The following is a 25138-nucleotide window of genomic DNA, read 5'->3' as shown; positions in this document are numbered from 1 at the left end:
TAGCAAAAAATCTGCAAAAAAAAAATTACCACAACACATCATCATCTCCCTATAAAAATGATGTCTGACGATGAATCTGTTTTCCCATTGGGTGATATCTTATCCGTCTCTGGTCCAGTCGTTGTTGCTGAGAAGATGGAAGGTGCTGCCATGTACGAACTCGTCCGTGTCGGTACTCAAAAACTAGTCGGTGAAATTATTCGTTTGGAGGCTGATACTGCCACGATTCAAGTCTACGAGGAAACATCAGGCTTGACTGTGGGTGATCCAGTCCAACGAACGGGTAAACCTCTTTCAGTACACTTGGGTCCAGGTATCATGGGTTCCATTTTCGATGGTATTCAACGTCCTCTTGAAGTCATTTATAATATGAACAAGGATATTTACATTCCAAGAGGTATCAGTGTAAATGAATTGGACATTCATAAGAGATGGCATTTCCAACCAACAAACTTTAGCGTTGGTGATAAGATCACTGGAGGTGATATTTTCGGTGAAGTTGAAGAGAATGATTTCATCAATCACAAGATTCTCTTGCCACCAAATGCTATGGGTGAGATTACTTATATTGCTCCTGCCGGTGATTACACAATTGAAGAGACTGTTCTTGAAGTTGAGTTCAATGGTAGACCTTATAAATTCAGTATGGCACACCACTGGCCAGTACGTAAACCACGTCCAGTCATTGAAAAGTTGGCTGGTGATTATCCATTGCTAACTGGACAACGTGTCTTGGATGCTGTCTTCCCATCTGTCCAAGGTGGTACTTGTGCTATTCCAGGTGCCTTCGGTTGTGGTAAAACTGTCATTTCACAAGCCATTTCCAAGTATTCAAACTCGGATGCTATCATTTATGTTGGTTGTGGTGAACGTGGTAACGAAATGGCTGAAGTACTCATGGAATTCCCTCACCTTACTGTTACCAATCAAAAGACTGGAAAGGAAGTCTCCATCATGAACAGAACTTGCCTTGTTGCCAACACATCAAACATGCCTGTTGCTGCCAGAGAAGCTTCCATTTACACTGGTATTACACTTTCCGAATACTTTAGAGATATGGGTATGAACGTTTCCATGTTGGCTGACTCTACCTCTCGTTGGGCTGAGGCTCTCAGAGAAATTTCTGGTCGTCTTGCTGAAATGCCTGCTGACTCGGGTTATCCTGCATATTTGGGTGCTCGTTTGGCTTCCTTCTACGAACGTGCTGGTAAAGTACGTTGTATTGGCAACCCAGGACGTACTGGTTCTATTACAATTGTCGGTGCCGTCTCTCCACCTGGTGGTGACTTTGCTGACCCAGTTACAGCTTCTACATTGGCCATCGTTCAAGTCTTTTGGGGTTTGGATAAGAAATTGGCTCAAAGAAAGCACTTCCCTTCTGTAAATTGGTCTATTTCATATTCTAAGTATATTGAGAGTTTGGAACCTTTCTATGAAAAGGTTGACCCAGAATTTACTCGTTTGCGTACAGTTATGAGAGAAATTCTTCAACAAGAAGAGGATTTGACAGAAATTGTGCAATTGGTCGGTAAGGACTCTCTTCCAGAAAATGACAAGGTTACTATGGAAGTCGCCAGATTGTTGAGAGAAGACTTTTTGCAACAAAACTCTTACACAACTTATGATATGTATTGTCCATTCTTCAAGACAATTCTCATGTTGCGTAACTTTGTTAAATTCTATGAGGAATCTCAAAAGGCTGTTCAAGAATCTGGAGCCGGTAAGATTACTTGGAATACCATCAAGTCAGCAATGGGTGATATTATGTACAAGTTATCAAAACAAAAGTTTATTGAACCTAAAAACGGAGAACAAAAGATCAAACAAGAGCTCAATGAACTCTATCAAGAAATTGGAAATGCTTTCAAGAATCTCGAAGAGGATTAAACCATTTTGAAACGCAATAATTATTAAAACAATTTTGTAAAATGAAGAATCCGATCATCAAATCAAAAGAAACAAAAAATTAAATATTGTTTATTGGCCCTTCGGTGCCTCAATACTTGTCATAAAACAACATTGGACTTCATTTTCGTTTAGATACTACTTCTGAATGTCGAATGTTTTTAACAGGATATATCAAATATTAACAGATTACATGCTTGTGTTGAGCAACTGTTAACATGGGTTGAGTCCATGATTCAAACAGAAGGCAAAAATAAAGCAGTGTTTGGTCTGTTAATGCATATGGTTTCGTTGGTTTGTAAGGTTGAGTCGTCAATTATTGTAAAAAGGTCATGAATAGGTATATATAGTGTTGATGGATATGATATGTTAATAATGATATGTATCGATTACCAGCATTGTCTTCAAAGTTCTAAGTCACAACAATTAATAATGTTGAAGGGCGGAGAGCAGTCTTGGATCCAGTATAAGGTGAGATGCTTCTTTCTTGTTCTTACATTCATTACACGTTTCTTATCGAATTGTTGATAGCACTGATCATCATAATACAAATATAGTATCTTGCCTTTTTGTCCATGATTAGTATGATCGTGAAGTTTGTTCTTTTGCTTTGTTTTTCTTTTTGGCTTGCCTTTGTCGGTGGATGATTGTTTTTTAGCTTGTGTGGTCCTTCTTGTTTTGCGAGGTTTGTTCTTTGGCTTGTATTCTTTTTCTTGTTTTGATGGAGTTGGTTGATTCAATGTTGATAATGTATTCTCATCTTTCTCAACTGGTGGATCGTTAGTTTTCTCAACTGATGGATTTTCTCTAAAGGTGATTGCGTCACATAGATGATGTTGTAAAGATTGTAACAAGTGATGCGAATGATCTAATGGCTTCCGTGCCTTTTCTTCGCAATTTCTGTTCTCTTCATTTCGTATATATTCATTAAGTTTGGCGTTTAATTGTTTGAGGGTAGCTGAAATGTAATTCGCTTGTTGTTCAATTCTTTCCAAACGTCTTTCCAGGCTGTGGAGCATGCAAGAGTCAATTCTGATGTTCATCTTGCGGTATTTTTTAAGGGCTCTCGAAAAGAAACAAAAAATGTCGCATCCACCACTCTATTTGATTCGACAGGAAACTCCTCAAGATCATAAAGCAGTATTTGAACTCATCGAAGAAGCCTTCCGGGAGCTTGTTGTCAGCGACCATCAAGAGCAATTTCTTGTGGAAAGACTTCGACTCTCTCAGACCCACTTTGTCCCTCAACTTTCTTTAGTCGCTCACACATTGGATGGAGAAATTATTGGTCACATCTTGCTCACTAAATGTCATATTTTACAGCCACGAGACAGACTTCACCAACGAATCGAATCATTGGCTCTAGCTCCTCTCTCTGTTAAACCAACTTTTCAAAGAAAAGGTATTGGGGCAGCTCTCGTGCATGAAGCTCATAGCATTGCAACACAATTAGGATTCACTTCTGTTGTGGTTGTGGGACATCCCGACTATTATCCAAAATTTGGTTATCGACCTGCCAAACAATTCGGAATTGCATTTCCCTTTGAGGTTCCTGATGAATGTGGAATGGTCATTGAATTGCAAAGTGGTGCTCTGAAGGAATGTAGAGGTGGTATTGTGGAGTATGCACCTGAATTCCAAATTGGAGAGAATAAAGAATAATCAAAGGTCTCAATCGGCTTTTCAGGATAACCATTCTATTTGTTGAAACGAAATTTTCAAATAAAAAAATGATTTGTTCCGAGAGTACAAACGAATCGAAATGCTTTGACGAATATGGCAGCAACCATCTTTCCTCGATCATGGTGAGTCTTGATCGGAATGATGAGAGCAGTTATGCTCATCCCATGAGGATGATAGAAACCATCTTGAATGAATTTTTACTCAGCAACGGCAGTTGCAGTACATTCCGAACGAAGAAGAAGAAGAAGAAACATGCTGGAGAACAACCACTGTGTGCAGTCATTCTATTATGTATCATTATTGTATATATTATAACAATGGGAACGATATGGGAAAGATTATATTCATCATCATTATTGTACAATAACCCTTCATCATCCATACAGAATGATAACTTTTTCAGATTTGTTCAGGCTTCCGATGAGAGCATCAAATCCGAAAAACTAAATGTGGGATTTAACTTTGCTGCTGAAGAATCGGGAGCAAAGATTTTGACATCAAATCCTGAAGCAAAGGTAAGGATATATCCAAGTGTTGTCATTGAGGAAGTATTATTTCTACAGAAAGTTTCAAGAATTCTCAATGAAGACTCAGACAAATATTGCCTAATTCCTCGAACGGCACCTCAAAAGTGGATCATTGTGGAATTGTCAGAGGAAATTTTGATGAAGAGTATTGCTCTTGCAAATTTTGAATATTACTCTTGCTCTTTTAAACATTTTAAAGTGTATGGATCTGTAAAGTATCCATGCAAAGGACAAAAATGTTGGGAACTTGTTGGATCTTTTCAGGCTTCAAACAGTAGAAAAGTGCAATCATTTATCTTTAAAAAACCATCCATTACAAGGTATATCAAGTTAGAATTTTTGACTCATTATGGAGAGGCTGAATATTATTGCACATTGAGCTTATTGCGAGTTCATGGATCTACCTTATTGGAGGATTTGAAAAAGTCTCTCCAGAAATCATCAAGTAGAAAATCTCATGAATCAAGCACGACCGATTCTGCTCCCCACACAGAAGAGGATGCAAGTCTAAAACTTGAAACTAAACATGAAGCTCACACATCAGACAATTTGGCAACCGCCAAAATTATTGCAGATGCTATCACAACTGGTGTTCATGATATTCAAGCCAATCTTACACATTTCCAACAAGAAAACAAAACAGGAAGTCAAACTGAAAATTTCGAGGAGCAATTTGGAAAGCTTTTACATGACGACATTTCAGATTTTTTGAAACAATCTATTGATTCTTCAACGATAGGTATCACAAACAGATCTAAAAACAATTTTTGGACAGACCAGATGAAAAAGAGATTTAACAAATATAGAATTTGCTTGTTAAAAGCGATGCAAGACAAGAAACTTATGGTGTCTCAAGATGCTCCCAAAACTAGTATCATGACAACTGAACACTATATCAATAGTACGATTTTTGTTAAGAATTATTCGTCACCTTATGTGAGACCTATGGCCCATCAGAAGCAACCCCTCTATGCCAAGAGTATATCCAGAAAACATGAATCTCAGCCAATTTGTCTAGCTCCACTAACATTTTTGTGGTCAAATATTTCATGTCCTTCGCTACTTCGTGCTAATGCCTTGGAAATCACACAAAATAAAGTTTCTCAATCTGTGAATAATTCTTCTGCTAAATCAGCCGCTACCTTAACAAAGATACCGGATGATGATGACGACGACATTGATGATGGAGATGATGACGAAGCGACTCAGGATACTCTTTCACAAATTATTAACGAAAAGGAAAATATTCTCAAATCACTATTCAACGCAAGTAAGTATTGTAACGGTCTACTGCTTGATTAACTATTCGACAGTTAAGGTTCATGGAGAAAACGAAGTGTTTTTAAGAAATCAGATAAAAAGTCTGGAGACTAGATATCTAAAAACAGTTCAATATATTCAACAGGTACTTGAAAAGAATGGAGAAGATCACAAAACATTAGCAAATAGTTTTGTAGCGTTATCTCAAAAGCAAAGAGATTCAATTGTGGCAGAGTTGGTAAGTGGTGAATTAGAATTTTGCTTTTTCTTTTATTAACATTTCTTGCCACAGAGACATGAAATTGATACAAAAGTGAAAACTAAAATTGAAGAGTTTAGTAACTCCATTGACTCAAAAATTGCCAAAATAAGAGAAGAGCAAACTCAACAAATACGAAGTCTAAGGAAAGAATTTTTCGTTTATGGAGGTTGGGCAAGCATATTGATTTTATTTTTCATCTTCATAGCACGTCCAAAGAAGGAGATCATTATTCGTGACAGAAATTCTCCCTTCGTGGATAAGATTGACTCTCCAAAAAGAGATTTCCAAAGTAAGGGGAAGAATCCTGCAAATAGGCTTTCCTCTATGAATCTTCTAAGCATTCTGTATTCTTTCTTCTTTCAAAATTTTGATGAGCATGAGGATGGATCTAATGATGAACACATTGATAGAAGAGAAATCTACTCTCACAATATTTCGTTCGACGAGGATGCTATGCAAGATAGCTTCATTAAGAAAATTAGTCCAAGAGCAAAAAATTCTCACAGGAACAAGAAAAAGTACTCTAAAATTCAGGAATGAATCTAGGAATTTGAACTTCTTCAGTCTTATTTTGGAGTGTTGTATATTCCTCCACCAAGCTTCTTGCATTCTCTAAGGCTTCACTAATGGCTGATTTTTCCATATATTGTGTGTAATGATGCAAATAGAAATTTTTTCTAAATAATTTCTTGCATCGTGCCTCCATCTCATCAAACACTGCACCAATGCAACAATTATTGGCAAGACAGAGCAATGAATATGGTTGATTATGAGGAGCAACATGACAAAGTCCAACTTTGAAACCTTCTTGATTCCAATATATCATATCCATGCTAGATTTCATTTTGGCAATATTTCTATTGATATCAGAAATGTTTGCTTGTTGTCCTCTTAAAATCAAACCACACGACAAATATTTGTGATGAATTGGATCGCACTTTAACAACTGATAATCTCTTGATAGTACATCTTTAAACATCTGGTCCATTCTTCTTGGAGGTAAATGCACATCTTTAGGGACAACAAATGGAGATAAACTGCTGAGAAGAAACTTCAATTTTGGATATGGCACAAGATTCATTGTGATTTCGTTCAAGTCAACGTTCAACGAACCCTCAAACCGCATGGAGCTTGTCAAATTTGTGAGAATACTGGCAGCAATATCGTTCATTTGATCGAATGGCTTTGAGTCCTCTCCAGATATAGATCTTACAACATCCTTCTTTTTCTCTAAAGAGTTTACAAGTTGACACATATCGTACAATGCTTGATTTTCAAGTGGAAGAACGCAATCGGAATGTTGAGTTAATTCATTCAACGACAAAATTGAATTATATGGAGATGTGACAACGTCGTCATCTTTTGATGGAAACACACATGTTGTGAATGTATATATTTCTGGAAATTCATCATGCAAAACTTTGACAATATAGGATCCCAAACCAGATCCTGTGCCTCCTCCAAGAGAATGTAATAAGAAGAAACTCTGCAAAGAATCACATTCTTCTGCTTCTCTTCGTACCTTATCCAACACTTCATCATGATACTGTGGACCATACACTTCATGACCATGAGCCCAATTGTTTCCAGCTCCACTCACATCACTTATAAATTGTTGGTCCTTATTAAAAAGACCTCCAATTTCCGATTTTAACAAACTGTGCAACACTCCTTCCTCCATATCTACAAGAACAGCTCTTGCCCGAATATCAGGTAAATGTGAACTCAAATTTGATTTTACTTTTCCAACATAATCCCATTTGAAAAAAGTCGAAAGTGGATCATCATACAACAAATCAGGACTTTGATTTTTCTTGCTTTGAAAATGAGCAGCATGTTCCCTCAAAATCAAATCCCACATACGACCTCCGATTTGATTACCACATTGTCCAATTTGTAGTGTACTGTTAAGCATAGTATACACATGCCGAATCGTTTCATGATGATTTCAGTATAATGTAGTAGTGGTTGTATGATGACCATTATTATTACATCGTTGTAGGACAACAGACTCTCTCAGACACTTACATAATCTCTCGAGGCATTTTTTTTAATGTTTCAAACTCTTTTGGTAGATGGAGGAATATTGTTGAATGAAATTGAAACACTTAAAACCATCCATTCATGGAAGGTATGATGAGGAGCGTCTGACCTTAAAAGACTAATTGGTCTGCATTTGAATCTTGTTCAAAATATATTTTAATATACCTCACAGGATGACCAAAATAATTGTATAACCTTACACAGATTAAGGTCGAGTACACCTTGGAACACTGTTAGCGCGATGGAAATATCTCTCCAACTTTCCAATCGATTGCAACTCAACTTTGTGTGAATTTTCAATTGCCATCATTCGCACATCAACAGGTGTCACAGTATCCATGTTGACAGAGAAAACTCTTCGTTGATGAGCGTGTTTTGAATGGTCCGAGAGCACTAGCCTTCTCAGTGATATTGATGTTCAAGAATGATATCATGAATTCGGTTAAAAACTCATGTCGTTACATTGTACTCTCCAGCAACTTTGTCAAACTTGTACCTGCTTGGTGACCATGTGTTTATACAAGTCATGGAATACCAAATATTGAAATGGTTGATGAGAGACAAGTTTAAGAGAAACATTCACAAATTCTTAGTGTGAAAAATTGAACACTATTTGTAGCCTTAGAAACGTCACATCAACACCCTACTATCAACGTCCGTCATTTCCCTTCTTGCATCTCTAAAGTTCGTTTGAGTATGTCACCGTCAAATACTTCACACAGACCTAGGAGAGATAATCGACCTTATTGGCTGAAGAATGGCAGTTGACGCGAGAGTGTGAAAAGCTTTAAACACACTCTTAAAAAACAACTGCACACAAGAAACTAATTGTTGTGGTCACAAACACATACTCGCTTTTGCAACTCCACATAGTTTTAATTAGCAACTAAACAACTCCTCTTCACAACCAAACAAAACCAATAATTATGGGTAATAGACAATCACAAAGACAACATCATGGCCAAGGTGGTCATCGACCTCATCCACACAAACTGGCCAACAAATCAGCGAGTGAAATTCGTCTTGCAAACGTTCATGATAAGAGTTTTTCAAGCTCTCTCTCAGATTCACTTGATTTTACGCACATGTTCTCAATGGGACAAAATGATAAAGGTCAACTCGGAAGAGGAATCATGAGTAAGGATGACATTGAATCTTATCCATTAGGTCCAGTATTGGAACTTCATAAACCAGAAAGTGCATCTCATAGCGATGAAGAACAACAAGAAATTAACTCTCGTGTTCTCAAAGATATCAAGTTTGTAGCAACAGGACGTTCACATTTAATCATGGTGACACATTGCAACAAAATCTATGGTATGGGGTTCAACAATTATTCCCAATTAGGTAAGTAAAATTGATGAAAGAGATGATCATCTCACTAATCCAAATTAGGTTTCCCTCAAGATGAAGAAAATATTCCTAGACTGAGAGAGATTATACTTCCTGAAAGTGTGACAACCATTGATGCTGTCGCTGCAGGTTGGTTCCACTCCATTGTTGTGTGTGATCAAAATAAGATATTTGCTGCTGGTCACTCATTCTTTGATCAAACTTTTGATGTCAAAATGGAGTCACATTTCCAGAGATCCATTCGAATGGATTTCTTACAGAGAGATAAATCCAAAGTCACAACTGTCAGTGCATCCACCTTCTCGTCAAGTTTAGTAGTTGATAATTGGAAAATCTATGCTTGTGGTGAAATGAATGCGAATTCCAACCCAACCAACTATTTAGTGCCAGGTTGTGAAGTATTCAAACGAGAAGCCATCAAAAAGTTCAAACATGCAGATAAGGGACTTGTTGCATTGTGTGAAAATGGACGAGTTTATTTTGCTACAAAAGAAAGACCATTCCATATACTCATGGAAAATATTCATTCCATCACACCCTCACACATGTATGAAACCACCTACACCTTGGAAGAGAGATCAACAATTTTGAGCGAATGCGATTTGGCACCTTATACGAAGAGAAGTAATATCAACGTTGCTGCATTTATAGAAAAATATGGAATGGATAATGTACAGCTCTATTGTGGATACTGCTTCTATTATTTGGTAGTCAATAAGAAGAGAGTTTATACCATCAATGGAAGTGAATTGAATGAAGTTCTTAATTTGGAAGGAATCTCAACTAGTATTAACATTAAGGAAGTAGTAGCCACATCAGATTGTTCCTACTTTATATTTGAAAGATGTTTATTTACTGCAGCTGAGCTTCTGATGAAATCTAGATTGTTGGAAAACGAAAAGTTTGCTGACATTGAGATTATTGCACCATGTGACAACTTGGAAGAATGTCTTGTATAAAAACCATGATCTAGCCTATGATACAAATGTGAATAAATAACAAAAATACCTTTGATTTATTCATCAGTATTTTCTTCAGGTGAGCCACCTGGTCTATGAAATCCACTGCGAACGAATGGAATGTTGGTTTGTTCCAAAAAGAATTTCTTTTCATCGTTGGATATTAAGGGGCACCTCTCGTACCAAAATAAATCCAACTTGAGGACAGTCTGATCATTGAGTAAAGTCTGTAAACTCTTGAAGGTAATTCTTTTGTTGTCACTAATAAAGAACTTTTTCAATTTTGGATAACATTTCATTATTTTCGCAACTGCTTCGTCTGAAAGATCATTTCCTGTGAGTCTGAGTCCTTCTAAACAATTCGGGCTGATATTTTCTATTCCTTCAAGGAATTCGTACGATAAGTCGCATCTTTCCATAATCAAATATTTTAAATAACCAGAAAATTTTTTCAGGACTTTGTTTGCCTGTTCGTCACCAAGTGGATTGTCACTCAAATTAAGTCGTTGCAAATTGTCGAGAGGAATTTCAATTAACCATTCAATATCTGTGAGGTTATTCTTCTCAATTGTCAAATAATGTAAATTAGATAAATCTTCAATTTCAGACACGTCAATATTTGTGCATGAAATATTATTCATTTCAAGGTCCAATCTTTGTAATTTAGGGCATGATTTCAAAATGGCTACTAGAGCATTTTCATCCAAACTACATTCTCGTAATTTTAACGTCTGAATAGTTTCACTAAATGAATTCATAAACATTAATATTCCACTGCTAGACAAGCTAACACAATGATTCAAATCAAGAGTAGCGAGCTTCTCAAATTTAAATGAATTCAACTTTGAAAATGCAGTATCCTTAATATTTTGATTCTTACTAAGATCAATATAAGTTAATTGGTTTAGGATCTCACCATTAGAGGAGGTGAATACCTTCTTCAAGTTACTGGTGTTGAAGCCACAACTAGAAAGTGTTAGCTTTGATAAATTTGGAAGCTTCACTTTCATTAATTTTTCCATGCCGCTATCTGAAAAATTCAAACACCTCTCAAATACAAATTCTCGTACACTACTTTGTCCAACACTTTGCATGGATTGTTTGGTAATTTTTTGATTTTCCAAAAATAAAACTTCCAATACAGGCAATTTCATCAAGTTGGTAACAGAATATTCATCAGTAAATCCGTCACTTGAGATCAATGACAAATGTTTCAATCGAGATGTTGAGAATTCATTTTTGAGAGTTTTCTTAATGGAACCTTCTTGACCTTCTTCAATATCCACAATAAAATCAAAGTTATATTTCCGAGGTGGAAAATCTCGTAACATCATTCCAGTGTTCAATTTCAAATTGGTCAATGAAGGAAGCTCAAACACTTTGGTAAACTCCCAGTCATAAACTGAATCTAATGTGATCCTTTTCAATTTGTTGCATTCTCTTAACGCTGAGCATAAACCTGGATGATAGTGTTTTCTATTTCCAATAAATGTAAATCTCTCAATTTTCTTATTCTTGCTTAATGACTGACAATAGGCATCAGTCAATGGACAATAATCCACTTTCAAAGTGTGAGCATGTCTGAAAATGAAATTCATTATAAATCCATCTTGTTCGTCTTTTTGATGATCTGAATGCAAAGAAAACGACTCATAGGGTGTTAAATCTCCTTTCACAACAAAATGTCTATATAAAAACATAACATGTGTTTTGTATATATCCCAGTTTTTATATCCAAAAAACAAATGAAAGAGTGAGTGATGATTTTTGTTTTGAGCACTCTGAATAAAATTACAATATTTATGGATCGTTTGTTTAGAGAGAATGAGAAAGGAGAGAATATCTACAATAACATCCATAGGAAGGATGGAATAATTTGCTGTACCTGCTGAGGTTTGAGAAGTATGAATTTCATTCAAATTCTTATTCAAATCCAAATCGGAATCATCATCATGGCCTTGTTTCAGCGAGATGAACGAGCAAGAGGAGTCTTTCTGAGAGGGTGAAAACATTTTTTTTATACGAATAATAATTTGCGTCAAGAGCCTCTGTTTTGAGTTGTTTTTGAAATTTATTTTTCCTCTCAATCATGAAAGACTTTTAAGCATCCTGGAATTGACTTTTGGCAAAATTGGTTCAACCACAACAGTCCGTTAAAATCAGCATCGGAATGAGGAGGAGAAACTTTAGAGCGTGCTCTTCTTCAGACTAATGTTTTCAACTTGTTTTTTGAAGAGTTTTTCAAAGAGAAAAAAATGTCTCAACAACAACCTCATGATTCAAACATCACCAATCAAATGGATGATGATCGAGATGAAGATTATGAAACTGAAGAGGAGGAAGATGCTTTTATTAACGAAGAAGATATAGATCATGTAGCCGGAGAATATGATGAAAATGATAAGCCTCCGAGTGATGATGAAGAAGAAGATGAATGGATGGATGATGATGAAGAAGACGCAAAAAACAGACCTTTAAGAAATGTTCCTGATTATTCAACAAGCTCCTTTAATGAACATACAGATGCAATTTATTCTATTAGTGTTGTTGAGAATGGTCCGAATGAATTTTTGTGTGTCACATCTAGTGGAGATGATAGTGCTTATTTATGGACATTTAATACTCAAACACTCACTACTACACCCATCAAGAGACTCTCTGGACATACAGATACGGTCTTACAATCAAAATTCAACTTTGATAAGAGTTTAATTGCTACAGCTGGTATGGATGGAACTGTGAAGATATGGAATGCTAAAAGCGGTGATTTAATTTCATCATTGGATGGTCCAGCAGAGAGTATTGAATGGATTGACTGGCATCCAAAGGGAAATATTGTCATTGGTGGATCAGCAGATTCAACCACTTGGATGTGGAACACTCAAAAAGAACTTTGTTTGAATGTTTTTTCAGGGCACTCTGATAGTGTCACTTCTGGATGTTTTTCCACAGATGGTAAACTAGTTGTCACTGCTTCTGAAGATTCAACAGTTAAAGTTTGGAACCCGAAAACTGCAGAATGCACAATCACATACTCTGCTCATGAAAAGAATATCAAATCATTCTGTGAAGAGCCAATCACAGTTTTGAAATGTAGCCAAAGCAATCCGTCTATCTTTTTATGTGGATCTTTGGATGGATCTGTTGCATTGTGCCAATTGGAACAACAACGAGTTTTGAGTTACTTGAAAAATAAGCATGCTCATACCAATTCTGTTGAGGATGTTCTATTCCATCCAGATCAACAGCACTTGTTAGTGAGTGCTGGCATGGATGGACAAATTGTGTTATGGGACACACAGTCCTCTACTGCTCGACAAGTTTTGAAAAACTATCCCCTTCAAGAACAGTCTGAATTGTCATCAACCGATGCCAACACTGGTGGTTCTTCCTCTTCTACAACAATGGTTTCAACAGATCTCAACTTTGATACTAGTGCTGCTCTTGTTGGTGTTACACATATTCAATTTGACGCTTCACGGCCTTACATTCTCTACTCGGGTGACATCCAAGGAAATATCTTTAGTTGGGATGTTCGTGTTGGAAAGGTCGTGAAAATGTACCAAGGACATGCCGATGTCATATCCGATTTTACCCAAAGTCATGATTACATTTTCTCCGTATCAGAAGATAAAAGAGCCCTTATTTTCAATAAACAATAAGGTTCGTACGAGTTTTTTATTTACATATTTAGTAATTTTCATAGGGATCTCCACCAAATTCTCTAAGTAATTTGTAGTCATGCACATGCTTCCTCACTCCTTCCAATATTTCCTCTATTTCCGAGTTGGAAAATTTGCTCACCATAGCAGCAAATTTGTTGTAAATTTCAAGATCATTTTTGTCTTCTAAAAACCTTTCTCTTGGTGTGTTAATGACATATTGATCATATTGAGCCCTTCTTTCTGAAGCATTTTGTTGTTCTAATTGATTGGATATGTGAGTGCTTAATTCTTCTATTTCTTGTATTTCCGAAAAACTTAGTGGAGAAGAATTTCTAAGCTCTTCCGACATGGAGGTCATACATCTCTGCCTTAGAGATTGATGAGAAAGAGCAGATTGGGAACGAGGGCCTCGGGATCTACTTGACGAAGCACTAACATTACGCTCCAAGATCAACATGATACGGTCTTGATCAAGCAGTAGTACTTACCGACTCTTTGTGGGCGATGACGGAGAGTTTGCTGCGCTCCGAGGCGAATTTAGAAAACCAGAAAGAGAAGGCGAAGTAAAATTGTACGAGCTATCAGCTCTTGATTCCGTCATATCGCCATTGAGATGTTGATCTGCTTTCGGTTGAATCATTTCATCACGTTGCCCGATGATGATTCATGATTTTTTATTTGAATACATTCATCAAACACTTACTTCTTTTCTTTGGTCGGGCAATCATTGTTCTTGGTGTTTTATTGTCAATCACCGATTTTGAATTTTCAAGTCTTGACCGATGCAAATAGTAGTGTATTGAGAGGGCATCTCTTCCTCCTCGATTTTTAAAGGAATAGGCAAAATAAGGCGACTTCTCGGAGGAAGACATTTGCTCAATTTTTTTTACAGTTATAATGGTGGTTGAATACTTTTTCGTAGTCGTAGATTTTCCTGATGCAGGTCATCAAGCTATCTTGCTTTTCGTAGTCGTAAGCAAGCACACACGCGAGTTGTGTTTTTCCATTCGACACAACACACGAGCCCTCCCATCCCTCTTGCAATGGTCCATTGCTCTCTCCAATAATATATATATATATATTAACCCACATAATGGTGAGGTTACCAATCCCTCTCTGAATATGAATCACATGAATCACCTGTTTGTTGGTTATAGGATGATGACTAGTCAGTTCTCAATGGACTTGAAATAGTATACCTCTGACAACTAGACACCACCTCTAAATGTCTATTATAATATTCGTTACCTCTATTTCTTCTTGGTGGTATAATGTTGTTGCATTTGTTGTTCAAGTTTCACTCGATGAGCATTCAGTAATATTTCTCCCTTATCAATCGTCATGGATTTGTATTGAAAGTAGGGTTGATGATGACTGGTCATGAGAGGACTCAATGAAGAGGACGACGACGACGACGACGAGTCCATCCATGATGATGATGATGAAGATCCTTCAAACGTTTGAGCATGCTTCATCCTCACAGACCTCAAGTGACTCGTCATGGCTTCTTCCTCCTCTGGATTGAAATCAAACACACAAGTACCCACAGTCAAATGATGAATCACTTCTTCATCATCCCTTAAGGGAGCACACAAGTAAATGACCTTCTCGTAGGGACAAATCTTCTTAACGAAACCAATTCCAATGAATTGAGTCTCCAACTCGGCATTCGTCTTGAGAGTCATGAGAGGATATTCAGATTTGGTGTAATGTTGAGAGAGAGTCGAATAGAAACCATTGGAATGGTGTGAGAATTTATACATTCCTACAAATGAAGCATTGAGATGATAGAGACCTTGAGAGAGTTCACTTGGATCCATATTCAATAGAGTAATAATGAGAGAACTCCATTTGATTTTTCGACATGGAGTAAGTTCAGAGAAAAATTGATAAATACTTTGAGAGTGGTTCATGATGGTTGTTGTTGTTCCTGTTGTTGTTGTTGTTGCTGAATTTGAAGATGAATTTCGAGTTGTGGTCAATGAATAATTGTTGTTGTTATTCTCCAATGTCGTTGTGGTGTTCAAAAATGGATTAAATCGACAAAGAAATTCCTCTGTTGAATAATATCTTGAAAAATACCAAAAGTGTTGCATATTAATTTTTGAAAAGTAGTGATTTCTATAGGATTGTTTTGAATCGAGAATAAATAATGTTTCCAAATTTCTCAAATCAAAGATTGGAGTATTTTCTCCATTAAATTGTTGTTCACTATTGTTCTCAACATTCAAATAGTGTTCACTACAATTACTATTATTATTATCACTACTATTATTACTCTTATTATGATCATCACCATTACTATTCTTACTATTCATATTCTTAATATTCTTCAAATTATTACTCTTATTATCATCATAATGAATAAATGTTAAATAATTATTCAAGGCATCATGATGAATGGGTCCAGAAGGAGATGGACTATAAGATGGATTTTTAAAATTACTCAAAATAATCACATCAATCGGTGAAAATAAACGAGCAAGTTCCAACACGATTTGATATCCAGTCGATGGAAGTAAACTCTGAGTATTCACTACGAGAGGAAGATCTTTAAATTTCTTGTAATAGATTTCATATAGTTTCATAGATTGATGAATAAAAGTTTCCATTTGAATATCCGTTGATGCATGTCCATGATAACACCAATCGATTAATTCATTTTCTTCAAAATTTTGTGAATTGTGTAATGGACCAAAAGTGGCACTTTTGTGAATCGATAGAGAGATGGTACCTCTCACACCATGTGAAGGGACATTAATATTTAAATCTAAAAAAGCAACTTTTGGATAATGATTCAATAATACATTCATGAGATAGGAACTAAATACTGATTTTCCTGAAAGACCATGTCCTACAATTAAATATTTTGAATGATGAGTCTTTTTGGAAGATGTCGTACTACTGCTACTACTATGACTACTATTATGAATGGTACTACTTTTGCTGACTCGATTCATCACTCTCTTGATAAAATTGTCTGCAAAAGTAAATTTCAATGCATGTGAAGGAACACTTTCATCACTGGCTGGAAAGATGTAAAGAGATTTTAACTTGCGTTTTGATTTGTCTAATTTTTGATGATTAAAAATTTGCATATTTCTGTGAATGTAAAAACATCTCACAAATTGATCAAATTTCAAAGGTTCATCTTCTGAATTTGGAATGTAAAATTCAATAAGAGCTTGATCTTTACCACAATTTTCAATAGGAATCATTCCAAATTGACATGAAGCATTCAACAAGTAGGATGTTTGAGGATTTAATTTTATCACCTTTCCCATAATTCGAATGGTTCCTTGTAATACTCGGAAATAACAAACACCAATGACATGAATGGTGGTGTGTTCGTTTTTTAATCGTGTGGTAAAAGAGTGTCGAGTGGAGGAAGAAGACTTTGTATCATTTCGGTTGTATGGTTGATCATTTTCTTGCATGTCATCATCGTCTGCCATCATTTCCTCACATTCATGATCGGAGAGTTTGGAGTCCAACTTGTGATGGTCATGTGGAGGAGGAGAACACGAAGGTTCAATGACTTTGTTGAGCATTTTTTTAGTCTAAGAATCTCTTGATGGGTAGAGCTTTTAATCAATACTGGGAAAACGAAAGACCTGAGGCACCGAAGGGCCAATAAATATTTTTTCAATTTTTTTAATCTAAGAATGGAAATTCATCACTTCGTGTGATTCTACATTCTTTACGAAATCATGAAAAATGTCACTAGTGGTTCAAAGGTACCTATCATACGTATTGAATGATTTGTTTATTATTAGTATTATTTTGTGAGAGTGATTATTTGTTAGTGTACAAAATATTTTAACTGAAATTCAAAAATGTATGAATCGTGTGTGAAGAGCACAAAAAAAAAGACGACGAGACATTTTACATGCCATTCATGGAAGCAATTTGTAAGAATTTGATCAGAGTATTGACATCTTCTCGATGCACTGGAGATGGATCCACCACTAGTAAGGTCTGTTGTTGTTGTTGAACATGTTGAACATGTTGAGATAAGGAGGAGGAGGAGGATGATACTGGACCATGAACTCCCCTTAAGATCATGTGAGAGGGTGGACACAATTGAGTACTTGTACTTGTGGTGAAACTTGTGTCAATCTTGAGAGGTTTCTTTGCAATGACCTTCTTTTTCATGGGATACATGGAGGAAGAGGAGGATGGAGAGTGTGTTGTGGATGTCCATTCTTGGTTGGTATTGACATCCACATGGGTATTATTGGTCGTTGTCATTTTGTTGTCCTCATGTTGAGAGTTCGTTGTAGGCATCATCATCATCATGGCGGTGGAAGTCGTTTCGATCTGAGAGAGTGATGATGGTAGTGATGAGGACGAGGAGGATGAAGTGGTGGTCGATGTGTTTGTAATTGCGGTTGTTGTGGCATTGGATTTGGATCGTTTTCGAGAAGCAGCAACACTGTGAACTTGTGGTGCTTTCTTATCTGAGTGATGATTGTTACTACTAGACATCATCATGTTGGTCTTTTTCCATTGATACAAGTCATGGAAATAGCAATAATTACACACATTATTCCAATCAGAGGCAATGAAATCACGTTTGAATTCAGTGGGACACCTCAGGGAGAATCTCAATCGATTGGAGACATCTCTGGAACAACCCTCAATGCAACAAATGGTTTGATGATCATCACTATGGGTCGTCGTGTTCTTGTGGTTGCTGGAAGTGGTGGTTGTGGTAGTATTGGTTGTGGTGGTTGTGGATGGAACAACTTCATGACTTTTAGCTCTCTTTCGAGTCTGAATCGTTGTCATTGAGGAATGGTGAGTGGCGTTTACTTCTGGATTCGTCGATCCTTCACACCTATAGGTGTTCACATTGGACTTTCTCTTTTTGGTATTGTTCTTTGAGGATTGGTGGTCGTCGTCCTTGTTGTTATCATTACAATGATCCTCATCACTAACAACAGAGGACATGGTTGTCATTGTTGGGAGAGGATAGGAGGAGAGAAGAGAGGATGATTCCATGTTCGAAGGCAACAGCATTGGAGGTGGTTGTGGAATGGCTGAATGAGAACTACTATTACCACAACTACTATTACTATTACTACTAATATTAAAGGATTGGGGAGAAGGTCGTCGTTGTGAAAAATCTTCACGAACCTTATCAAGGAGAATCTTTCTCATGTTGTTATGAATCCAAAAAAAGAACAATTGTTGGCAATGACAATGATTGCAGAGAGGGTGAACAACAGGTGTGAGTGTGATATCAAAGAGAGTCTCTTGGTGTCTCAAGTGTGTGTGAGTGGTGTGAGTGGTGGTCGTAGTGTGAGTGTGTTTGTTATTATTATTATTATTTCTTCTTTCTCAACACTATGGTGTGTGTGAAATACAAAATGCAAGAGAGAATGTGAACACAAGCAAGTGAGAACACACACAAAACAAGGTTCAGAGGGTGAATGAATTCACAAAGGGAACACAAAAGGAATCGATGAACTTGAGCTTAAAAATTCACACGATGCAAAAGTATGAACTGTAACTCGTGTGTGAAATGAATAATCGGATGCAAGTGTGTTGTTTGTGGTTGTTATTATTTTTATACAATGTTTTCAACAACAAACACAGATTGTTAACAACAACAACAACAACAACTGCAAGAATGCAATCAGATTCAAGTATGTGTGAATTAAAGGTTTTTTTTAGTTGAGTTTGATCGAAAATAGATAGTTGAGAACAGCTGTTGCGTTGTTGAGTGATTCATACAACGTGCGTGTGAAAAAAGTCCACGTGTGACGCAAGATGCATCAAACGAGATACCTTTCAGGCTGCTTTTGTCACTGAAAAGGTTTATTGTTATAGCTGTCAGTGTCTTGTCTTGTTCTCATACATGGATGTTATTTTGGAAATAATATTACTCGATTGGAGTTTTGGTATCTCTGTTTGAAATGTGTGACGGCGATAGGATGAACCTCAAAAGTAATGATAGGGAATGTGTCTGTTTGGTTCATAAAAGAGACATCCACGTTCAAAACTGTTCCTAGTTCACAAATAGACAAGACATGTGTAATTGCCAAATAAATAGTTTGTGTTGATACAACAATAATAACCTTTTGGAGTCGCGTAGGGTGTGAATGAATCAATAGTTGGCTCCTGTTCTTTCCTGTGAATAGTGTGAATGGTGTGAATTCTCTCGAGAGATGTCTAATAATGTTCATCTTCTGTTACTACTTGGATTGTTTTGTGTGGAAGTACCCACAGTGGAGTTTTTCAAGGACTGGAAGTATTTGGCTTTCTCAAAGTTATATTCTTCAACTCCCTCTTGAGGAGGAATGTCATAACCTTCATGATAAAATCCACATTTTGTTCCATTTTTACAATTTCCTTTAAGGTAAAATAAACATTTTATGGGCTTGAAGGATCTTGGCTCCACAGGTCCTTGTGGTGGTGGTGGAGGATTAAGAGGAGGTCTTGGCTTATTTGATTGTTGTTGATTTCTGTTGGATTGTCGATTGTGAGCATGATGATGGTGATTAGGTTGGCGTGATGGATGATGGGATGGTGGTTGTTGTGGTGGTTGAGGTGGTGGTTGGGAAATATTGGTCATGATTGGAGTAAAGATGGGTTGTTGTTGTGGTGGTGGTGGAACTTGAGCTTGTTGTGGACGGTAGTAAGAAGGTGATTGTTGAAAAACAGTCGTGGCCACAGATGGAGAAATTGATGGGGACACAATGGTCGTGTGATGATGAAGGGTCGACGATGTTGAGAAAGGTGAAGGAGTCGCATAGGAAGTTGGCATTGAACTCGCCGAGTGTCCAGCATTACTAGTTACGGCAACGTTGGTCATCATTGGATTGAGTCGATTAAAGGAACTGAGTAAATTTGAAATCTCTGCAATATTTGGAACGGTGTCAGGAGATTTTGGAGATTCGTGAACGATCTTAGATTGAGATTTTTGCACCTCTGCAGCAATTCTTGAGGCTTCTGTGCTTGATAAATCTGGAATTTGGTCTGACTTGTGTTCCTTAATGATAGGCCTTAGAGGACTCACTCCAGGCACTGTATTTTTCATGTTTGATAAAATTAATTGTTTCAATTGTCTTTGTTGATTGAGTAATGTCCTTTCTCTTGATTTTTCTTCATTCAATAATTCTTGAACGGTCTTGTGAACTCCATTTGAATTTTGTCCTGCATTTTCTTCTATATGGGCAGACCTAGGTTCAATCAGTTTGACCTTTTCTAGTTCAGAAGACCAACTCACTTTTTTCTTTTTCTTTCCAGTGGTAGAAGATGAGGAATACTCCTCCCCTAAGGTTGGAGTGAGAGACTTGTCATCAGTTTTAACTTGAAAAGTCAATAATGCATTTCTATATTTAAATATAAAACCTACCTTTCTTTTTCATGGGTATTGAGGTGTCCATAGTGGGTGACATTGAGGTGGACGTATTCTCTACATTATCTCCTTCAGGTCTTTGTTTTCTCTTCTCACCATTATTTGGCGTGGCGGTTGTCGTGCTTGTTGCTACTTGTGTTGATGATTTTTTCTTTAGTCACTTGTTGTTGATGGGGTCTCTTGCACGAATTTTTGTTTCCAGTCTTGAATCAATTCATCAACACTGGTCTTTATTGGTTTAGAAATAATGGTTGACTTGGACACCGAATTTAAAGCTTTACCAATTTTTGATTTTTTAACATTTGCAACAGTAAGTCCACCACAACTGTTTAACTTTTCCTTTATAGCATTGACCAGTTCCTTTAAGAGACTATTAATAAATTGGTTAGAAATCAAATCATATGATTAAATAATACATACTTTTCGTCAATTTGATCCAAAGCATCCGTAATCCATTCAGATAACAACGACAATCCATCTGCATCTATAAACATTTTGAGAATGTTTTTCTTGATTGTAGCATTCAAGACTTTGGCACACTCTAGCCTTCCGTTTTTGATAGTCTCTTTATGAGAAGTAGGCGTTAACTTCAAATCGCGACATATGTTCATGAAGGTTTCGATGTACTCTTTTTTCGTTATTTTATAATTGTTAGTAATCGCTTTGATTCTTTCGGTTACATCTACCATTGTTGTGATGATGTTGTGGGTGCTCAAATAGCCTAAAAATTATGTGGAGAGGTTTGATGAGTATTGTCCTCTCGTATTTTTAAAATTTTGTTGGATGAGAGTAGAGAAAAAAACCTCTTGATATAATCGAACTTTTGATGTATTTTGTTCGGCAATAATAATTCTTTTCAATCCAACAACAACACTCGTTCTTCTTGATGAGAAGCGAAATATTTTTTTTCGGTTTTCTTTGCTGGTTCAACGGGTTGGCGAAAGCATTACAACGTCTTTCTTTTGGAGCCGCCATGCACACAACGCTTTTTTCAATTCTTCTTCTTTACTGGGCTTTTAGGCTTCAACTTGTTATAACTTCAAACGGATCCTTCGACGTGGCAATAGATGAGAATAGAAGCAATCATTCATCACATGTTCCATTTAAAAAAACAAAGCCAAAATTTACGATACAAAAATACATTGTAAAAAATATCCTTATCGGCATCATCAACGGAATGTCATCGCACGAATATATTTTCAAGTATATTATTATTGGTGATATGGGTGTAGGCAAGAGCTGCCTATTGGTAGGTGTTTTTTTGTTGGTCATGATACGAAGGAATTTGTCTCGTTATATTATACTGTTATTATCATCAACAACAATTATTATAACAACAATAACAACAGCACCAATTTACGGAACAAAAATTCCAATCAGACTGTCCCCATACTATCGGTGTAGAATTCGGTACCCGTGTTATTGAAGTTGAAGGAAAAAGCATTAAATTACAAATATGGGATACAGGTATGTGTTGGTTCAATGATGCCTAGTTTGGGTGCTAATCTGTTGAAATCCATTTGTTAACAAAACGATCATTTGAACAATTGTTCTCATACTAACAATCTTTGGTTTGAATAGCCGGCCAAGAACGATTCAGAGCAGTGACAAGATCATATTACAGGTACGTTAGTTTGAACAAAAGTGAATTTGTGCTTACACATTCATCAGAGGCGCAGCAGGTGCTCTCATGGTCTACGACATTACCCGTCGTAACACTTTTCATCATTTAGCCAGTTGGCTAACAGATGCTCGTAATTTGACGAACCCACACACAATTATTGTTTTAATTGGCAACAAATCGGATTTAGAAGATCAAAGACAAGTCAGTTTTGAAGAGGCTTCTCGTTTTGCTAAAGAAAATGGACTCGTTTACGTCGAAACCAGCGCAAAGACTGGTGAAAATGTCACTAAAGCATTTATGGAAACTGCTAGTAGAATTTATAAGAATATTGTTGACGGAGTTTTGGATCCAAACAGTGTGGAGTCAGGGATACAATACACAAAAACACTCATTGATAATGATACTCAAGGAGGTAATAGCGGTACCAACAGACCATCAGGTGGAGGATGTCCATGTTAATTCTTTCCTTTTGATGTACATTATATTTTTGACATCATTAAATTACTGTAATTATTTAGAGAAACAAACTTTCGTCAGAGATGTCTTTCCTTTTTTGGTAGTCTTTATTGTGATTCATGTAGGTTTTTGTGAATGTCATAGATAAAGGGATCAGCAAATCTCAACGAATGTGTAAGGTGTTCTTTCAACATTTGGTCAATGCATTCTTGTAAATGCTGTCTTTGGATTATGGGCTTTAGTTGCTGGCTGAGAAATTCTTTGTTTGCTCTCATTGTCATGCTCATTAAATTCTCGTTGGAATAATTAAGAAGTAAGGGAGATATTGAAGGAACTGGGAACTGTTCTTCCTCTGTTTTTCTTTTGTGTTGTGCATTCTTAAGTTCCTCCAATTTCAAAATACTAATAACTAGCTGCTCCAATGAGTTGTTCATCAAAAATTGGAGAGTTTGGGAAGCGTTCGCAATGAACTCGTGGTTGAGTCGTTTTTTTATCGTCTGTTTAAGGGAAGAAATGTCCTCTTTTCCTTCAACGTAATTTTGATATATTAAGTGAATTAGGATGGAACAAACTTGCTTCTTTTCTTCTTTCATCTTTTTCTGTCTCTTGGAAAGAAACGTGAGAGTGTCATGATGGAACATGGTATTGTATCTATCCAGTTTAGCTTCCAGCTTTAAATAAATATCATCTACCAATTTGTACAGGCTTCTATACCTAGATGGAGTGGAATACTGTTTCCATTTTGATACGAATTTGTTGAAAGACTCTGTATTGAAAGATTGATGATCTTTTGATTGCATCTTTTGATTATTATTGGGGTCATCCCTTTTCTCATAATTTAAATTGATGTTATACATTAAATTTTTGAGGTTGATAATGTCAACATCTGAATGAAATGTTCGGACGGAGGTTATTTGTTCTGGATGGTACAAATTTCCCATTGTAGCTCTCAAAATAATATCATTTTCTGTATGAATGTTCTTTCTCTGATACTTCCTTAGCAACAATTTTAAGTATTCATTTTGAATAAAGTACGTGCTAATAAAGTATTCCCAAAAGTCCTTGCTATTGAACATATCATTCATGGAAGTGAAAGAGCTTTCGTCGTGTAAATGTGTTTGTGCATAATATGCATTAAGAGCCTGTTGAAGTAGAAGAACATTGTTCTGATCCCGCAACACGTAATCAGTAAGATATTTGAAAAACTGTTTTCTATATCGAGTGGGAATATTATCAAATTTGAAAGCATCGCTACGAGTGGAGGGTTTAGTTTCAGATTTTTGCACTCGAGACATTTTCTCAAGATCAGATCTAAATATGGTTAAATTTTTCTGCAACAAGAACAACATACTTTTCGTGAAGTAATCTTCTCATTCGGTTAATATATACTTTAAATTTTTCAATCTCATTTGATAATATTTTCATTAGGATCGGGTGTTGTCGTATATCATTTCTAATAGTGGTCTCTTTGTCCAACTTGAAAGCAGTATTGTGTTGTGTATTAATAATATTGTTATTGAGTTGCTGATTAAGAATAGATTGAAGGCTTCTATACGTCTTTTGAGCCTTGGATAGGTTTGATTTGATTATTTTGATTTCTTTACGAGCAACTTTAGAATTTGTTTTATCCTCTTTGTTTGTATTGTATTCTGAAAGCATGGCCGATATTTCATCAATTCCTCCCATTTTCAAATATTCTCTAAATGCGCTTTCATAATATTCTTTCATATCATCTTGATGATCGACCTGGATAGACTCTTCCGATGATGGATGGTCTTGGTTTGGCAAGGTAAACATAGCCTTCTCTATCGTTGTGTTGTCTTGAAACATGTCATTTTCTTTAAAGCCAATTCGGTCTTTTAATCGATTGATGGCTTGTATGGCTCGACTTTCATCATTCAAAAGTTCGGATTTAATAAATTCGTAAAAATTATTAGAGATGCCATCCTGTGTTTCAGATGGATGTTTTTCATTCAAATTGGTGTTGTTGATCATTGAGAATTTCTTTGTGTGGACATGATTTAAAGTAGGATGA

The 25138-nt window shown here is 36.4% G+C and overlaps 16 protein-coding genes across 16 annotated transcripts; 6 read left to right on the top strand and 10 right to left on the bottom strand.

Annotated features, from left to right (window-relative positions):
* Positions 1-57: 57 nt before the first annotated feature.
* Positions 58-1887, top strand: FDP41_009053 (uncharacterized protein; the record flags this gene model as incomplete). The annotated part of the gene is made up of 1 exon (XM_044712972.1): positions 58-1887. The coding sequence occupies one exon, from the start codon at positions 58-60 to the stop codon at positions 1885-1887; it is 1830 nt and encodes a 609-aa protein (XP_044557518.1).
* A 422-nt stretch (positions 1888-2309) lies between these two features.
* FDP41_009052 (uncharacterized protein) lies at positions 2310-2948 on the bottom strand (the record flags this gene model as incomplete). Its single annotated transcript, XM_044712971.1, has 1 exon — positions 2310-2948. One exon carries the CDS (start codon positions 2946-2948, stop codon positions 2310-2312), a length of 639 nt encoding a protein of 212 aa, XP_044557517.1.
* A 40-nt stretch (positions 2949-2988) lies between these two features.
* FDP41_009051 (uncharacterized protein) lies at positions 2989-3567 on the top strand (the record flags this gene model as incomplete). The annotated part of the gene is made up of 1 exon (XM_044712970.1): positions 2989-3567. The coding sequence occupies one exon, from the start codon at positions 2989-2991 to the stop codon at positions 3565-3567; it is 579 nt and encodes a 192-aa protein (XP_044557516.1).
* A 68-nt stretch (positions 3568-3635) lies between these two features.
* Positions 3636-5652, top strand: FDP41_009050 (uncharacterized protein; the record flags this gene model as incomplete). Its single annotated transcript, XM_044712969.1, has 2 exons — positions 3636-5385; positions 5429-5652. 2 exons carry the CDS (start codon positions 3636-3638, stop codon positions 5650-5652), a joined length of 1974 nt encoding a protein of 657 aa, XP_044557515.1.
* A 508-nt stretch (positions 5653-6160) lies between these two features.
* On the bottom strand, positions 6161-7682 carry FDP41_009049 (uncharacterized protein; the record flags this gene model as incomplete). Its single annotated transcript, XM_044712967.1, has 2 exons — positions 6161-7541; positions 7666-7682. 2 exons carry the CDS (start codon positions 7680-7682, stop codon positions 6161-6163), a joined length of 1398 nt encoding a protein of 465 aa, XP_044557514.1.
* A 924-nt stretch (positions 7683-8606) lies between these two features.
* On the top strand, positions 8607-9992 carry FDP41_009048 (uncharacterized protein; the record flags this gene model as incomplete). The annotated part of the gene is made up of 2 exons (XM_044712966.1): positions 8607-9027; positions 9076-9992. The coding sequence occupies 2 exons, from the start codon at positions 8607-8609 to the stop codon at positions 9990-9992; spliced, it is 1338 nt and encodes a 445-aa protein (XP_044557513.1).
* A 56-nt stretch (positions 9993-10048) lies between these two features.
* On the bottom strand, positions 10049-12004 carry FDP41_009047 (uncharacterized protein; the record flags this gene model as incomplete). Its single annotated transcript, XM_044712965.1, has 1 exon — positions 10049-12004. The coding sequence occupies one exon, from the start codon at positions 12002-12004 to the stop codon at positions 10049-10051; it is 1956 nt and encodes a 651-aa protein (XP_044557512.1).
* A 243-nt stretch (positions 12005-12247) lies between these two features.
* FDP41_009046 (uncharacterized protein) lies at positions 12248-13654 on the top strand (the record flags this gene model as incomplete). The annotated part of the gene is made up of 1 exon (XM_044712964.1): positions 12248-13654. The coding sequence occupies one exon, from the start codon at positions 12248-12250 to the stop codon at positions 13652-13654; it is 1407 nt and encodes a 468-aa protein (XP_044557511.1).
* Positions 13655-13682: 28 nt separating this feature from the next.
* On the bottom strand, positions 13683-14529 carry FDP41_009045 (uncharacterized protein; the record flags this gene model as incomplete). The annotated part of the gene is made up of 3 exons (XM_044712963.1): positions 13683-14088; positions 14146-14278; positions 14361-14529. The coding sequence occupies 3 exons, from the start codon at positions 14527-14529 to the stop codon at positions 13683-13685; spliced, it is 708 nt and encodes a 235-aa protein (XP_044557510.1).
* A 378-nt stretch (positions 14530-14907) lies between these two features.
* On the bottom strand, positions 14908-17208 carry FDP41_009044 (uncharacterized protein; the record flags this gene model as incomplete). The annotated part of the gene is made up of 1 exon (XM_044712962.1): positions 14908-17208. The coding sequence occupies one exon, from the start codon at positions 17206-17208 to the stop codon at positions 14908-14910; it is 2301 nt and encodes a 766-aa protein (XP_044557509.1).
* A 334-nt stretch (positions 17209-17542) lies between these two features.
* Positions 17543-18820, bottom strand: FDP41_009043 (uncharacterized protein; the record flags this gene model as incomplete). The annotated part of the gene is made up of 1 exon (XM_044712961.1): positions 17543-18820. The coding sequence occupies one exon, from the start codon at positions 18818-18820 to the stop codon at positions 17543-17545; it is 1278 nt and encodes a 425-aa protein (XP_044557508.1).
* A 1024-nt stretch (positions 18821-19844) lies between these two features.
* On the bottom strand, positions 19845-21063 carry FDP41_009042 (uncharacterized protein; the record flags this gene model as incomplete). The annotated part of the gene is made up of 2 exons (XM_044712960.1): positions 19845-20974; positions 21021-21063. The coding sequence occupies 2 exons, from the start codon at positions 21061-21063 to the stop codon at positions 19845-19847; spliced, it is 1173 nt and encodes a 390-aa protein (XP_044557507.1).
* Positions 21064-21176: 113 nt separating this feature from the next.
* Positions 21177-21712, bottom strand: FDP41_009041 (uncharacterized protein; the record flags this gene model as incomplete). The annotated part of the gene is made up of 2 exons (XM_044712959.1): positions 21177-21393; positions 21444-21712. 2 exons carry the CDS (start codon positions 21710-21712, stop codon positions 21177-21179), a joined length of 486 nt encoding a protein of 161 aa, XP_044557506.1.
* A 488-nt stretch (positions 21713-22200) lies between these two features.
* Positions 22201-23106, top strand: FDP41_009040 (uncharacterized protein; the record flags this gene model as incomplete). The annotated part of the gene is made up of 4 exons (XM_044712958.1): positions 22201-22272; positions 22373-22490; positions 22605-22647; positions 22695-23106. 4 exons carry the CDS (start codon positions 22201-22203, stop codon positions 23104-23106), a joined length of 645 nt encoding a protein of 214 aa, XP_044557505.1.
* A 104-nt stretch (positions 23107-23210) lies between these two features.
* Positions 23211-24398, bottom strand: FDP41_009039 (uncharacterized protein; the record flags this gene model as incomplete). The annotated part of the gene is made up of 1 exon (XM_044712956.1): positions 23211-24398. The coding sequence occupies one exon, from the start codon at positions 24396-24398 to the stop codon at positions 23211-23213; it is 1188 nt and encodes a 395-aa protein (XP_044557504.1).
* Positions 24399-24414: 16 nt separating this feature from the next.
* On the bottom strand, positions 24415-25098 carry FDP41_009038 (uncharacterized protein; the record flags this gene model as incomplete). Its single annotated transcript, XM_044712955.1, has 1 exon — positions 24415-25098. The coding sequence occupies one exon, from the start codon at positions 25096-25098 to the stop codon at positions 24415-24417; it is 684 nt and encodes a 227-aa protein (XP_044557503.1).
* Positions 25099-25138: the final 40 nt, after the last annotated feature.

The sequence above is a fragment of the Naegleria fowleri genome (genome assembly GCF_008403515.1).
Source record: "Naegleria fowleri strain ATCC 30894 chromosome Unknown tig66, whole genome shotgun sequence".
Lineage (NCBI taxonomy): Eukaryota > Heterolobosea > Eutetramitea > Acrasida > Naegleriidae > Naegleria > Naegleria fowleri.
This window is presented reverse-complemented; position numbering and strand designations above follow the sequence as displayed.